At 46.5% G+C, this 12,960-nt stretch overlaps 1 protein-coding gene across 3 annotated transcripts in view; it reads left to right on the forward strand.

Moving 5' to 3' along the window:
* DAW1 (dynein assembly factor with WD repeats 1) overlaps positions 1 to 12,960 on the forward strand; it is a 60,235-nt gene that overhangs the window by 36,123 nt on the left and 11,152 nt on the right. For all 3 annotated transcript variants that reach the window (XM_029076377.2, XM_029076381.2, XM_039912484.1), the window contains exons 8-9: positions 938 to 1,044; positions 6,734 to 6,836. In XM_029076377.2, the coding sequence (XP_028932210.1) occupies positions 938 to 1,044; positions 6,734 to 6,836 (210 nt within the window). The remainder of the gene's footprint in view (positions 1 to 937; positions 1,045 to 6,733; positions 6,837 to 12,960) is intronic.

The raw sequence follows: 12,960 nt of genomic DNA on the forward strand, positions 1-12,960 counted from the left end.
GTACTGTACCAAGCGCTGGGGTGGATACAAGCAAATTGGGGTGGGCACAGTCCCTGTCTCATGTGGGACTCACAGTCTTAATCCCCATCTTACAGATGGGGGAACTGAGGCCTAGAGAAGTGAAATGTCTTGCCCAAGGTCACAAGTGGCAGAGCCAGGATTAGAACCCATGACCTTCTGACTCCCAGGCCCGTGCTCTGTCCACTATGCCATGCTGCTTCTCATAGCATCCCAGTGTCCAGTTTATCCACTGTGGCCAAACTATTTCTCTGTGGTTGTGTGCCTCTCCCCGGCTATCAGTCTTGATTTTTCACTTATCCCAGATGAGTGGATGAGTGACATGTTGAACCTTGGTCATATCAAGGTCACAAAATTGAATCGGATTTGGATAGCCCCAGAAATGCAACTAAATCTGGTCCGTATCTCTAGTTTTGTGGTAGTCTGTCATTGCAATTCATGTAGTTGCTAGCTGCCTGCTAACTTGTATTTACCATTGAGTTTTAGAAAAATTAACTTCCTGCCAAAGGCAAAACAAAATAAAAAAATCTCCAATAGTCATGTGGATGGAGCACGGGCCTGGGAGTCAGAAGGTCATGGGTTCTAATCCCAGCTCCGTCACTTGTCTGCTATGGGGACTTGGGCAAGTCACTTAACTGCTCTGTGCCTCCATTCCCTCATCTGTAGAATGGGGATTAAATCTGTGAGTCCCATGTGGGACAGAGACTGTGTCCAACCTGATTTGCTTGCATCCACCCCAGCGCTTAGTACAGTGCCTGGCACGCAGTAAGTGATTAACAAATACCACAGTTATTATTATTATGTTTCAGCAAAATATTGATTTATCAAAGACATTTCCTTTTTGAGATGATCTAGTATGTTTGTAGAAACTGTGATTGAAATCATCTTAATTTGTGTACTGTGTCATCTATTCTTTTAGGGGCACTCAGCAGAAATCATTTCATTGTCATTTAACACCGCAGGAAATAGAGTCATTACCGGTTCCTTTGACCACACTGCTTCAGTGTGGGATGTTAATACTGGAAGGTATTAAATGCTAATATTCTTGTATTCTTTTCCATGCTTTAAAATGTTGTGCTGAATAGCCTGGGCTTTGGTTGAATGAGACCATATTGAAACATTTAACAATTCCATTTTTACAGTAATTCAAAACTTAAATGGAATATACCAGCAATGATATCTTAAATCCCATTTTACTGTTACTAATTCTTTACAAAAAATAAGCCACATCCATAGAAAAGCTGTAACTCTTTTTAGTTTTGAAGCCCCAAGTTTTAGGATTAGGAAATTCTGTGTATTAACTAAGAAGATACCCATCTACAGTAGCTGGGCTCACAATATGCCAAGTACTCTGTTAAACTCTGGGGTGGATAATCAGGCTGAACACAATCCAAGTCCCACATAGAGTTCATAGTCTGAAACAGGAGAGCAGGTACCATAGCCCTCATTTTACAGATGGGGAAACTGAGGCTCAGAGAGGTGAAGCGACTTGCTCAAGGTCACATAGCAGGCCAAGGTGCAAATCTGGGACTAGAACCCTGGTCTTTCGACTCCCAGGTCCCTGCTGTTCTCATTCATTCATTCAACAGTATTTATCGAGCGCTTACTATAAGCAGAGCACTGTACTAAGCGCTTGGAATTTACAGTTCGGCAACAGATAGAGACAATCCCTGCCCAGTAAGGGGCTCACAGTCTAAACGGGGGAGACAGCAAAGCAGAACAGAACAAAACAAATAGTCTGGCATAGATATCACCAAGATAAATAGAATCATAGATATATACACATCATTAATGAAATAGAGAAATAAATAATATATACAAATATGCACACTGTTGAGGGAAGGGGAAGCACTAGGCCATGCTGTCACCCCATCTACAAATGGTGATCTCTCTCTATCGAGGCACATAGATAGTGTGGTGTGTCTTGGGAGAGAAAAGGCTATATTTCCTAGAGCAAAAGGCTGGAGACCGTGATGATGGCAGTCCAGTCAGTGGTATTTACTGGGTGCTTTCTACGTGCAGAGCACTGTATTAAGCCACTGGGAGAGTACAAAAATCTGCAGTGATTGCCTATCCACCTCCGTATCAAACAAAAACTCCTCACCATTGGCTTTAAAGCACTCCATCACCTCGGCCCATCCTACCTCACTGAGTTTCTCTCCTTCTACAACCCAGCCCACACACTTTGCTCCTCTGGTGCTAACCTTCTCACTGGGCCTCGTTCTCGCCTGTCTCGCCACCGACCCCTGGCCCACATCCTGCCCCTGGCCTGGAACACCCTCCCTCCTCAAATCCAACAGACAATGACTCTCCCCCGCCTTCAAAGCCTTACTGAAGGTACATCTCCTCCAAGAGGCTTTCCACACTTAGCCCCACTTTTCCTCATCTCCCACTCCCTTCTGCGCCGCCCCGACTTGCTCCCTTTTCTCTTCCCCCCGGCTTCTCCCAGCCCACGGTGCGTGGCTCAGTGGAAGAGCACCGACTTGGGCGTCAGAGGTCATGGGTTCTAATCCCGCCCCCGCCACTTGTCAGCTGGGTGACTTTGGGCAAGTCACTTCACTTCTCTGGGCCTCAGTTACCTCACCTGTAAAATGGGGATGAAGCCTGTGAGCCCCATGAGGGACAACCTGATTACCTTGTATCCCCCCCAGCCCTTTGAACAGCGCTTAATAAATACCATCAACATTTTTATTATTTAAGAGAGCCTTGAAGCTAGGGAGTACTGCAATCTGGCAGATAATGGAGTTAGGGTAGTGCCAGGCAAGAGAGTGGAAGTGGAAGAATCAAGAACAGGGTCCGGGGGAAGGTGAATTTGAGAGTAGCAGATGAAGACAGCTGATACGTTAGACTGGGAGAAGCGATACAGAGCCCTAAATCAGCTACATCCCTGCAGGAAGAGTGAGAACTTTAACTTCTCTAAATGAGAAGCCGCATGGCCTAGTGGATAGAGCAGAAGGATCTGCCTGGGTTCTAATCCTGACTCCGCCACTTGTCTACTGTGTGACCTTAGGCATGTCACTTCACTACTCTGTGCCTCATTTACTTCATCTGTAAAATGTGAGCTCAGTGTGAGACGAGGGCTGTGTCCAACCTGATTAGCTTGTTTCCGCTCCAGCGCTTAGTACAGAGCCTGGCACACAGTATTTAACAAATACCATTTTAAAAAAAAACTAGGCGGGGCTAAGCAGTTTGGCATTCCTCTGGCACCTTGGGTCTGCCTGGAGATTCAGTCCCTCCCTTTCCCTCTGCTCCTCCTCCCCTCCCCATTGCCCCTACTCCCTCCCCCGCTCTATCCCCTTCCCCTCCCCACAGCACTTTTTATTTATTTACAGAAGCAGCTTGGCTCAGTGAAAAGAGCCTGGGCTTGGGAGTCAGAGGTCACAGGTTCGAATCCCAGCTCTGCCACTTGGTAGCTGTGTGACTGTGGGCAAGTCACTTCACTTCTCTGGGCCTCAGTTACCTCATCTGTAAAATGGGGATGAAGACTGTGAGCCTCACATGGAACAACCTGATTACCTGTATCTCCCCTAGTGCTTAGAAAAGTGCTCTGCACATAGTAAGAGCTTAACAAATACCAACATTATTATATTTATTGCTCTATTTTGTTAATGATGTGCATTTATCTATGGTTCTATTTATCTATTTTGATGGTAGTGATGCGTGTCTACTTGTTTTGTTGTCTGTCTCTCCCTTCTGGACTCTGAGCCCATTGATGAGTAGGGATTGACTCTATCTGTTGCCAAATTGTAATTTCCAAGCACTTAATACAGTGCTCCACACACAATAAGTGCTCAAATACGATCGAATGAATGAATTTATTGAGCCTTTGCTATACTAAGCTTTTGGGAGAGTACAATACAACAATAAACAGACACATTCCCTGCCAACAAGGAGCTTACAGTCAAGAGCAGGGGAGACAGATATCAATACAAATAAATAAATTACAGATAGATAAATGCTGTGGGGCTGAGAGGGGGGAAGAACAAAGGGAGCAAGTCAGGGCGATGCAGAAGGGAGTGGGAGAAGGGGAAAGGGGAGCTCAGTCTAGGAAGGGCTCTTGGAGGAGATGGGCCTTCAATAAGGCTTTCAAGGCAGGGGAGAGCATTGGATGTGAGGAGGGAGGGCGTTCCAGGTCAGAGGCAGGAGGTGGGCTGAGGGTCAGTGGCAAGATAGGCGAGATGGAGGCATAGTGAGAAGGTTAGCATTAGAGGGGTGAAGTGTGAAGGCTGAGTTGTAGAAGGAGAGTAGTGAGGTGAGGTAAAGGACAGCCTCCAGCTGAGCAAGCCTCTGACCAATTTTGGAACCCCCGTAAATCGGGGTTGGAAAGAAGGCAGGGAAAGTTTTCCGAAACTGTGAAAACTTCCAGGGGTAGGTTAGGTAAACTTTCAGACTGAGATGATTCTGGGGCCACCAAAGGCCTTCTTCTCCACTGGTTTCCTGAGGCAGGATTGTGGCCCAGGCTTAAAAGCACCTAAAGGAGTGCTCAGGAAGGTGGTAACAATAATAATAATAATAATGTTGGTATTAAGCGCTTACTGTGTGCAGAGCACTGTTCTAAGCTCTGGGGTAGATACAGGATAATCAGGTTGTCCCACGTGAGGCTCACAGTTAATCCCCATTTTACAGATGAGGGAACTGAGGCACAGAGAAGTGAAGTGACTTGCCCGCAGTCACACAGCTGAGAAGTGGCAGAGCCGGGATTCAAACCCGTGAACTCTGACTCAGAAGCGCAGGCTCTTTCCACTGAGCCACGCTGCTTCCCCTGATACCTCAGTGCCAGGAAAAAAGAAAAATTGGTTACATGCTTACTGTGTGCCAAGCAATGCGCTAAGGGCTGTGGCAGAATCGAGATCAAATGTTTGGACAGATTAAGGTTCACAGTCTAAGATAATAATAATAATAATGTTGGTATTTGTTAAGTGCTTACTATGTGCCGAGCACTGTTCTAAGCGCTGGGGTAGACATAGGGGAATCAGGTTGTCCCACGTGGGGCTCACAGTCTTAATCCCCATTTTACAGATGAGGGAACTGAGGCACAGAGAAGTTAAGTGACTTGCCCACAGTCACACAGCCGACAAGTGGCAGAGCTGGGATTCGAACTCATGAGCCCTGACTCCAAAGCCCGTGCTCTTTCCACTGCGCCACGCTGCTTCTCTGAGAGGGAGGGAAAGAAGGAATTTTAACACCATTTTACAGATGAGGAATGAGGCATTGAGAAGTTAAATGACTTGCCCAAGGTCACCCAGCAGGCAAGTGGTGGAATCGGGCAGTTCAGTCAATCAGTGGTATTTACTGAGCACTTACTGTTCATTCAATAGTATTTATTGAGCGCTTACTATGTGCAGAGCACTGTACTAAGCGCTTGGAATGAACAAGTCGGCAACAGATAGAGACAGTCCCTGCCGTCTGACGGGTTTACAGTCTAATCGACGGGCTTACAGTCTAATCTACTTTGCACAGAGAACCGTATTAATCGGTTGAGAGAGTACAATACAGCAGAGTTGGTAGGCACGTTTCCTGCCCACAGTGAGCTCAGTCTAGATGGGGAGACGGACATTAATATACATATACCTATGTACATAAATACTGTGAGACTGAGGGTGGGTGGATATTAAATGCTAAGAGGGTACAGATCCAAGTGTATAGATAAAAAGGAAGAAGCAGCATGGCCTAGTGGATAAGAGCATGGGCCTGGGGATCCAAAGGACCTGAGTTCTAATCCCGATCTGCCACTTGCCTGCTTGGTGACCTTGGGCAAATCACTTAACTTCTCTGAGCCTCAGTACCTCATCTGGAAAATGGGGATTAATTCTATGAGCCCCTTCTGGAACAGGGACTGTGTCCAACCTGACTAGCTTGTATCTACCCCAGCACGGAGTACAGCGCCTGGTACGTAGTAAGCGTTTAACAAGTGCCATTAAAAAAAGCGAGTAGAGGAAATGAGGGCTTTCGGGGAAAGTCTTTTAGAGGAGATGTGATTCTAATAAGGCTTTGAAGATGGGGAGAGTAGTGGTCTATCGGACAGGAAGTGGGAGGGAGTTCCAGAATAGAGGATGTGGGTGAGGGGTTGGCAGTGAGATAGGTGAGATGGAGGCAAAGTAAAAGCAAGCTGGTGCCAGACAATGAAGTTACAATCTGACAACCCAACCCACTTCCAGCACTACCACCAGGCAGGGTGGTGTTGGGCTGTGCTGAAGGACAACACACATGTGCTTGTGGGTGGTCCAGTGCCAGAATCTACGGAAGACCACCACTTTGGAATGAAACACTTTCTTGGAGCCCATTGTCTCCTGGAAGAACAGGATTCCCAACATCCTATCCGATCGTTAATGGACAGTCAAACTGATTTATTTTTGCCTCAGTGGAATCAATTGGGCAACAGTGTTACCAAGTAGATAGAGTCTGGGCCTGCGAGCCAGAGGACCTGGGTTCTAATCCTGATTCTGCCACTTGCCTGCTTTGAGTCGTTTCATTTCTCCATGCCTCAGTTCCTCAGCTGCAAAATGGGGATCCAATACCTGTTCTTCACCCCTACTTAAACTGTGTGCCCCAGGTGGGACCTGATTATCTTGTTTCTCCCCCAGCACTCAGAACAGTGCTTGACACATAGTAACCACTTAACGCATATCATTAAAGAAATGCTGGAACTGGTATTTTTCATGTGCCATCTTGAAGAAAAAGGAATACTGTAAAGTGTATTATTTTTCTTTTGTAGGAAAGTGCATACTTTAATAGGACATCGTGCTGAGATCAGTAGCGCTCTGTTCAACTGGGATTGCTCTCTAATCGCAACTGGATCAATGGACAAAACATGCATGGTGAGATTAAAAACTTTTATCAATCAATCAATGGCATTTATTGAGTGCTTACTATCTGCAGCGCTTGGAGACTAGGATATAACAGAGTCAGGGGACACGGACCTGCCCATAACGAGCTCACAGTCTATCCTCTATCCTGGAATTATGGAAGGGACTGGGGCAGGAGGTGATTTCATTCATTCATTTATTCAATCGTATTTATTGAGGGCTGTGTGCAAAGCACTGTACTAAGCACTTGGAAAGTTCAATACAGCAATAGAGAGAGACAATCCCTGCCCAAAAAGGATTTATAGTCTAGAGGGGGGGAGACAGACATCAAAACAAGTAAAAAGACATCAATATAAATAGAATTATAGGTATATACATATTTACATAAGTGCTGTGCGGTGGGGAGAGGGGGAGAAGAGCAAAAGGAGCAGGTCGAGGTGACACAGAAGGGAGGGGGAGCTGAGGAAAAGGTGATCTGTTGGGATACTTGCCTCAAGTAAGGTGAATCTCTAAATATATGGAGCTCGACCTTCCTTTTGGGGTAGAGATAAAGCAATCCACAGAGAGAAGGTTCCAGAATTTTATAAGGCTCAGGGCAGTGGGAAGATTGTCTCCTCTCCCCACTTGTAGGCCAAGCTCATGGACCTATGCCAGCAGCACCCCTGAGAAGCCATGGTGCCTTTGGAAGTATGCTCAGGGCCATGAAACTGGCAGAGACCGATGTCACTTCATTCCCCTTCTCTCTTACCAGTCAGATCAAGTAGCGGTGCTATTAAGAAGCAGGGGGATTTGGTGGGGGGCGGGGGGCGCAGTTGGGGTCCTCTGTCCTTGTAAGCAATTCCCAGCTTGAGACCCAAGAAACAGGAAAGGGAGTGGCAAGCACTGACTTCCCCCAAGATGTGGACTGAATGATTTTTTAAGAAGAATAATCTGGACAGCAGAGTGAAATATTGATTGGAGTTGGGAATTACAAGTAGGCAAGGAGGCCAGCGGGGAGGCCGATGCAGTGTAGTTAAGATGGGCAAGCATAAGTGCTTGGATTAGTGCTCTAGCACTTTGGAGACGAAAGGGCAGATTTTAGGGATGTTGTGAAGGTTGAACCGACAGGATCTGATGACGTTGAATATGTGGGTTGAATGAGAGAGACGAGTCGAGGATAACACCAAAGTTATGGGCTTGTAAGACAAGAAGGATAGTGGTGCTGTCTAAGGTGATGGGAAAGTCAGGGGGATGACGGGGCTTGGGTGGGAAGATGAGGGGTTCCATTTTGGACACGTTAAATTTGAGGTTTCGGTGGGAGGCAGAGGAGGAGCCCGTGAAGGAGACCGAGAACGAGTGGCCAGAGAGATATGAGGAGAACCAGGAAAGGACAGTGTCAGTGAATGCTTCCAGGAGAAGGCGGTGCTCGACGGTGTCAAAAGCAGCTGAGAGGCTCAGGAGGATTAGGCCGGAGTGAGGCTGTTGGATTTGGCAAGAAGGAGGTAATTGTTCATCTCAGAGAGGGCAGTTTCCATGAAGTAAAGGGGGTGGAAGCTAGATCCAGGAGAAGAGGAAGCAGTGGGTGTTGACGACTCACTCAAGGCGTTTGGAGAAGAATCGTATGAGGGAGATGGTAACACGATAGATTTTGATTCACCACTGCAGATTTCCTTCTCCTATCCGCCTCATTCCCAGCTAACGCCATCTCCTATCTGTGTACCTTTGTAGGCAGAAATGAAAAAGTCAAATCTATGTCACATGCTCTCTACACCCCAAGGGAATCTGCGAATTCAGTAAAATGTTTATACTTGGTTAAAATCCATCCAATGCCACTGGGCCAAAGGGAAGGGATTACTGCTGAGCCTCAATGCCTTTAGCTAGCTTACGTGTTTTCATCCCTTTTAGAAAACTTACCTTTGTTGTCTAATGATTTCCCTCCGATACCTTTTCCACATTCCGACCAACTTCCCTCCCTCACACCCATAGAAAACAGCTCATGGTAGTGGAAAGAGCATGAGGATGGAGGTCAGGAGATCCTTGCTGTGTGACTTTGGGCAAGTCATCATAATAATAATAATGTTGGTATTTGTTAAGTGCTTACTATGTGCAGAGCACTGTTCTAAGCGCTGGGGGAGATACAGGGTAATCAGGTTGTCCCATGTGAGGCTCACAGTTAATCCCCATTTTCCAGATGAGGGAACTGAGGCACAGAGAAGTTAAGTGACGTGCCCACAGTCACACAGCTGACAAGTGGCAGAGCCGGGAGTCGAACTCATGACCTCTGACTCCGAAGCCCAGGCTCTTTCCACTGAGCCACGCTGCTTCATCACTTCTCTGTGCCTCAGTTTCCTCATCTGTAAAACGAGGGGTTAAGAACTTGTCTTCTCCTTGAGGCCTTCGTGGGGTAGATCTTTAATCTACCCCAGCACTTAACTCATAGTGTCCTTTCTTGTCTTATGCTGTCGAGTCGTTTCCAACCCAAAGCGACTCCATGGACACCTCTCTCCCAGAACGCCCCACCTCCATCTGTGGTCGTTCTGGTAGTGTATCCATAGTTTTCATGGTAAAAATGCAGAAGCGGTTTACCACTGCCTTCTTCTGCACAGTAAACTTGAGTCTCCACCCTCAACTCTCTCCCATGATGCTGCTGCCTTGATTCTATTTATCGCTATTGTTCTTGTCTGTCCGTCTCCCCCGATTAGACCGTAAGTCCGTCAGAGGGCAGGGACTGGCTCTATCTGTTACCGATTTGTCCATTCCAAGCGCTTAGTACAGTGCTCTGCACATAGTAAGCGCTCAATAAATACTATTGAATGAATGAATGCTGCCCAGCCCAGGTGAGTTTTGAATTGTAGTAGATTGCCTGCCACTAGCTAGCCACTGCCCAAGCTAAGAATCGAATAGGTAGGCCTCTGCTAGACTCTCCCGCCGGAGACTAGTAGAGTACCAGAAACTCTCTAGGTGCGATCCTGAGAGGAGAACTCATAGTGAGCGCTTAACAAATCCCATTAAAAGGTGAAGGAGCAGAACGGTAGCAATACAAACAACAGTTCCTGGGCTGAAAACTATCGCAGCTTGCCAGAATTTTGCCTGAGGAGCTGCAAGTTTGCCTTATATTGTGCTTTCAGCAATCAGTGAATCAATCTGTAATGTGTATTGTTATCATTATCATTAATAATAATGATACAAATTGTGGTATTTGTTAGGCACTTACTATATGCCATGCACTGTTCTAAGCACTGGGGTAAGTACAAGGTCGGACACAGTCCCTGGCCCACAGTCTTAATCCCCATTTTCCAGATGAGGTAACTGAGGCCCAGAGAAGTTAAGTGACTTGTCCAAGGTCACACATCACACATGTGGCAGAGCTGGGATTAGAACCCTCATCCTCTGACTTCCAGGCCTGGGCTCTTTCCACTAAGCTATGCACCTACTGGGTGCAGAGCACTCTTACACAGCTTGAGAGAGTGTCAGTTAATAGAATTTGAGTGCTTATTATGTGCAGAGCATTATACTAAGTGCCTGGGAGAGAATGACAGCAGACATGATTGCTGCCCTCAAGGAACTTGCAGTCTAGAGGGGGGAAATAGATCCTAAAATAAATTACAGGTAGGGGAAGCAATAGAGATTAAATATATGTATATATATATATGACAGTGCTGCAGAATGGAGGTGAAGATGTGAGTATCCAAGTGCTTAGATGATGTAGATGTGCTGAAGCGTCAGTGTGGTGTGGGTCAATTCTGCCTCCATCACTTCCACTTCCACTCCTGCGATCTGGGCCAATACAGTTTTCCCCCATCTCTCCTTGGTGAGAGGATAAGGGGGAGGAGTGAAATTTCAAAAAAAAAAAAATTTGCAATCCAACTCACTGTATTGGGAAACTGCAAATCAATCATTCGGTGGTTTTTATCGAGCATTTACCGAGCAGAGCTTGCTGGTTGTGGACAGGGAATGTGTCTGTTTATTGCTATATAGTACTCTCCCAAGCACTTAATACAGTGCTTTGCGCACAGTAAGTGCTCAGTAAATACTCTTGAATGAATGTGATCTCTGCCCACAATGAGCTTTGAATCTAGAGGGGCAGAGAGCTATTAAAAATAAATTACAAACAGGAGGGACAACTGAATGAATAATTAGAGATATGACTGTCGCCCCCACTAGATTGTTAGCAGGCAGGGAATGTCTACCAACTCTGTAATACTGTGCGCTGCCAAGCACTTAATACAGTTGTCTGCACCCAGTAAGTGCTCAATACATACCATTGATTGATTGTTTTTAATTTTGTCACTGGTATCCACGCTCCTTCTCTTTTATCTTTTGTAGTCTTGGCAATTTAAACACCCTTGTCTTCCAGGCAGCCGGGCCAGGCCAGGGGTGAGAGCAGCCTCTGGCCCGGCTCTGGAGCCCAGAATTGGGGAGAGAAACCCCACTGAGTTCTGGCCCCAGGCTGGACCACCACAGCCTGCCAATTTCTTAGTTCCATTTCCAGCCGTCATCCAATTTCCAGGTCTCAAGAGGTAGGGAAGCCAAGAGAACAGTTCCACCCTCGGGGAGCTGGGGGCTGGTACCCCCCATTTGTTCTCCCTCCCTGTCTGGTTCCAGCAGAGCTTCATTCATTCATTCATTCACTCAATCATATTTATTAATGCTTACTATGTGCAGAGCACTGTACTAAGTGCTAGGGAGAGTACAATACCACAGTAAACAAACATATTCCCTGCCCACAATGAGCTTGGGGTCTGGAGGGGGAGATAGACATTAATAGAAATAAATAAATGACAGATATGTACATAAGTGCTGTGGGGCTGGGAGGGGAAAGAACAAAGGAAGCAAGTCAGAGTGACACAGAAGAGAATGGGAGATGAGGTAAGGGGGACTTAGGAAGGGCTTTTGGAGGAGATGCGCCTTCAATAAAGCTTTAAAGGGAGGGACAGTAATTGTCCATCGGATTTGAGGAGGGAGGGAATCCCTGGCCAGAGGGAGGATGTGGGCGAGGGATCGGTGGCGAGATACTTGAGATCAAGATGCAGTGAGAAGGTTAGCATTAGAGGAGCCAAGTGTGCAAGCTGATGTTTCTGGCCCTTACTGGACAGGTATAGCACCGTAGGGATGGAATCGTAGAAAGCTTCAGATAACAAAGATAATTATGGTAATCCATCAATAGTATTTATTGAGCATTCATTCAGTAGTACTTATTGAGCGCTTACTAGGTGCAGAGCACTGTACTAAGCGCTTGGAATGAACAAGTCGACAACAGATACAGTCCCTGCCCTTTGACGGGCTTACAGTCTAATCACTTACTGTATTCAGAGCACTGTACTAAATGCTTGGGAGAGTACAATATAACAGAGTTGGTAGATACATTCCATGCCTACAACAAGCTTACAGTCTAAGAAGGGGATACAGATGTTAATATAAATCAATAAATTAGGGATATGTAAGCCCGTCAATTAGACTGTAAACCCGATTAGACCGTAAACCCGTCAAAGGGCAGGGACTGTCTCTATCTGTTACCGGTTTGTACATTCCAAGCGCTTAGTACAGTGCTCTGCCCATAGTAAGCGCTCAATAAATACAATTGAATGAATGAATACGTAAATGTTAAGGGGGTGAGGGAGGGGTGAATAAAGGGTTCAAGAGAGACACAGAAGGGAATGGTGAACTCATTCGCTCCCACGGCTTCAACTGTCATCTCTATGAGGATGACACACAAATCCATATCTCCTCCCCTGTTCTCTTTCCCTCCCTTCAGGCTCGCATTTCCTCCTGCCATCGCTACTTGGATGTCCTCCTGCCACCTAAAACTCAACATGTCCAAGACTGAGTTCCTTATCTTCCCTCCCAACCCTGTCCTCTCCCTGAGTTTCCCATCACCGTGGACGGCACTACCATCCTCCCTGTCTCACAAGCCTGCAAACTTGGTGTCGTCCTTGACTCCGCTCTCTCATTCACTCCACACATCCAATCCGTCACCAAAACCTGCCGGTCTCACCTTCACAGCATCGCCAAGATCTGCCCTTTCCTCTCCATCCAACCTGCTACCACATTAGTATAATCACTCGTCCTATCCCCACTGGATTACAGCATCGGCCTCCTTTCTGATCTCCCGACCTCCAGTCTCTCCCTGCTTCAGTCTATACTTCATTCTGCTACC

This window comes from Ornithorhynchus anatinus, chromosome 1 (genome assembly GCF_004115215.2).
Source record: "Ornithorhynchus anatinus isolate Pmale09 chromosome 1, mOrnAna1.pri.v4, whole genome shotgun sequence".
Classification (NCBI taxonomy): Eukaryota; Metazoa; Chordata; class Mammalia; order Monotremata; family Ornithorhynchidae; genus Ornithorhynchus; species Ornithorhynchus anatinus.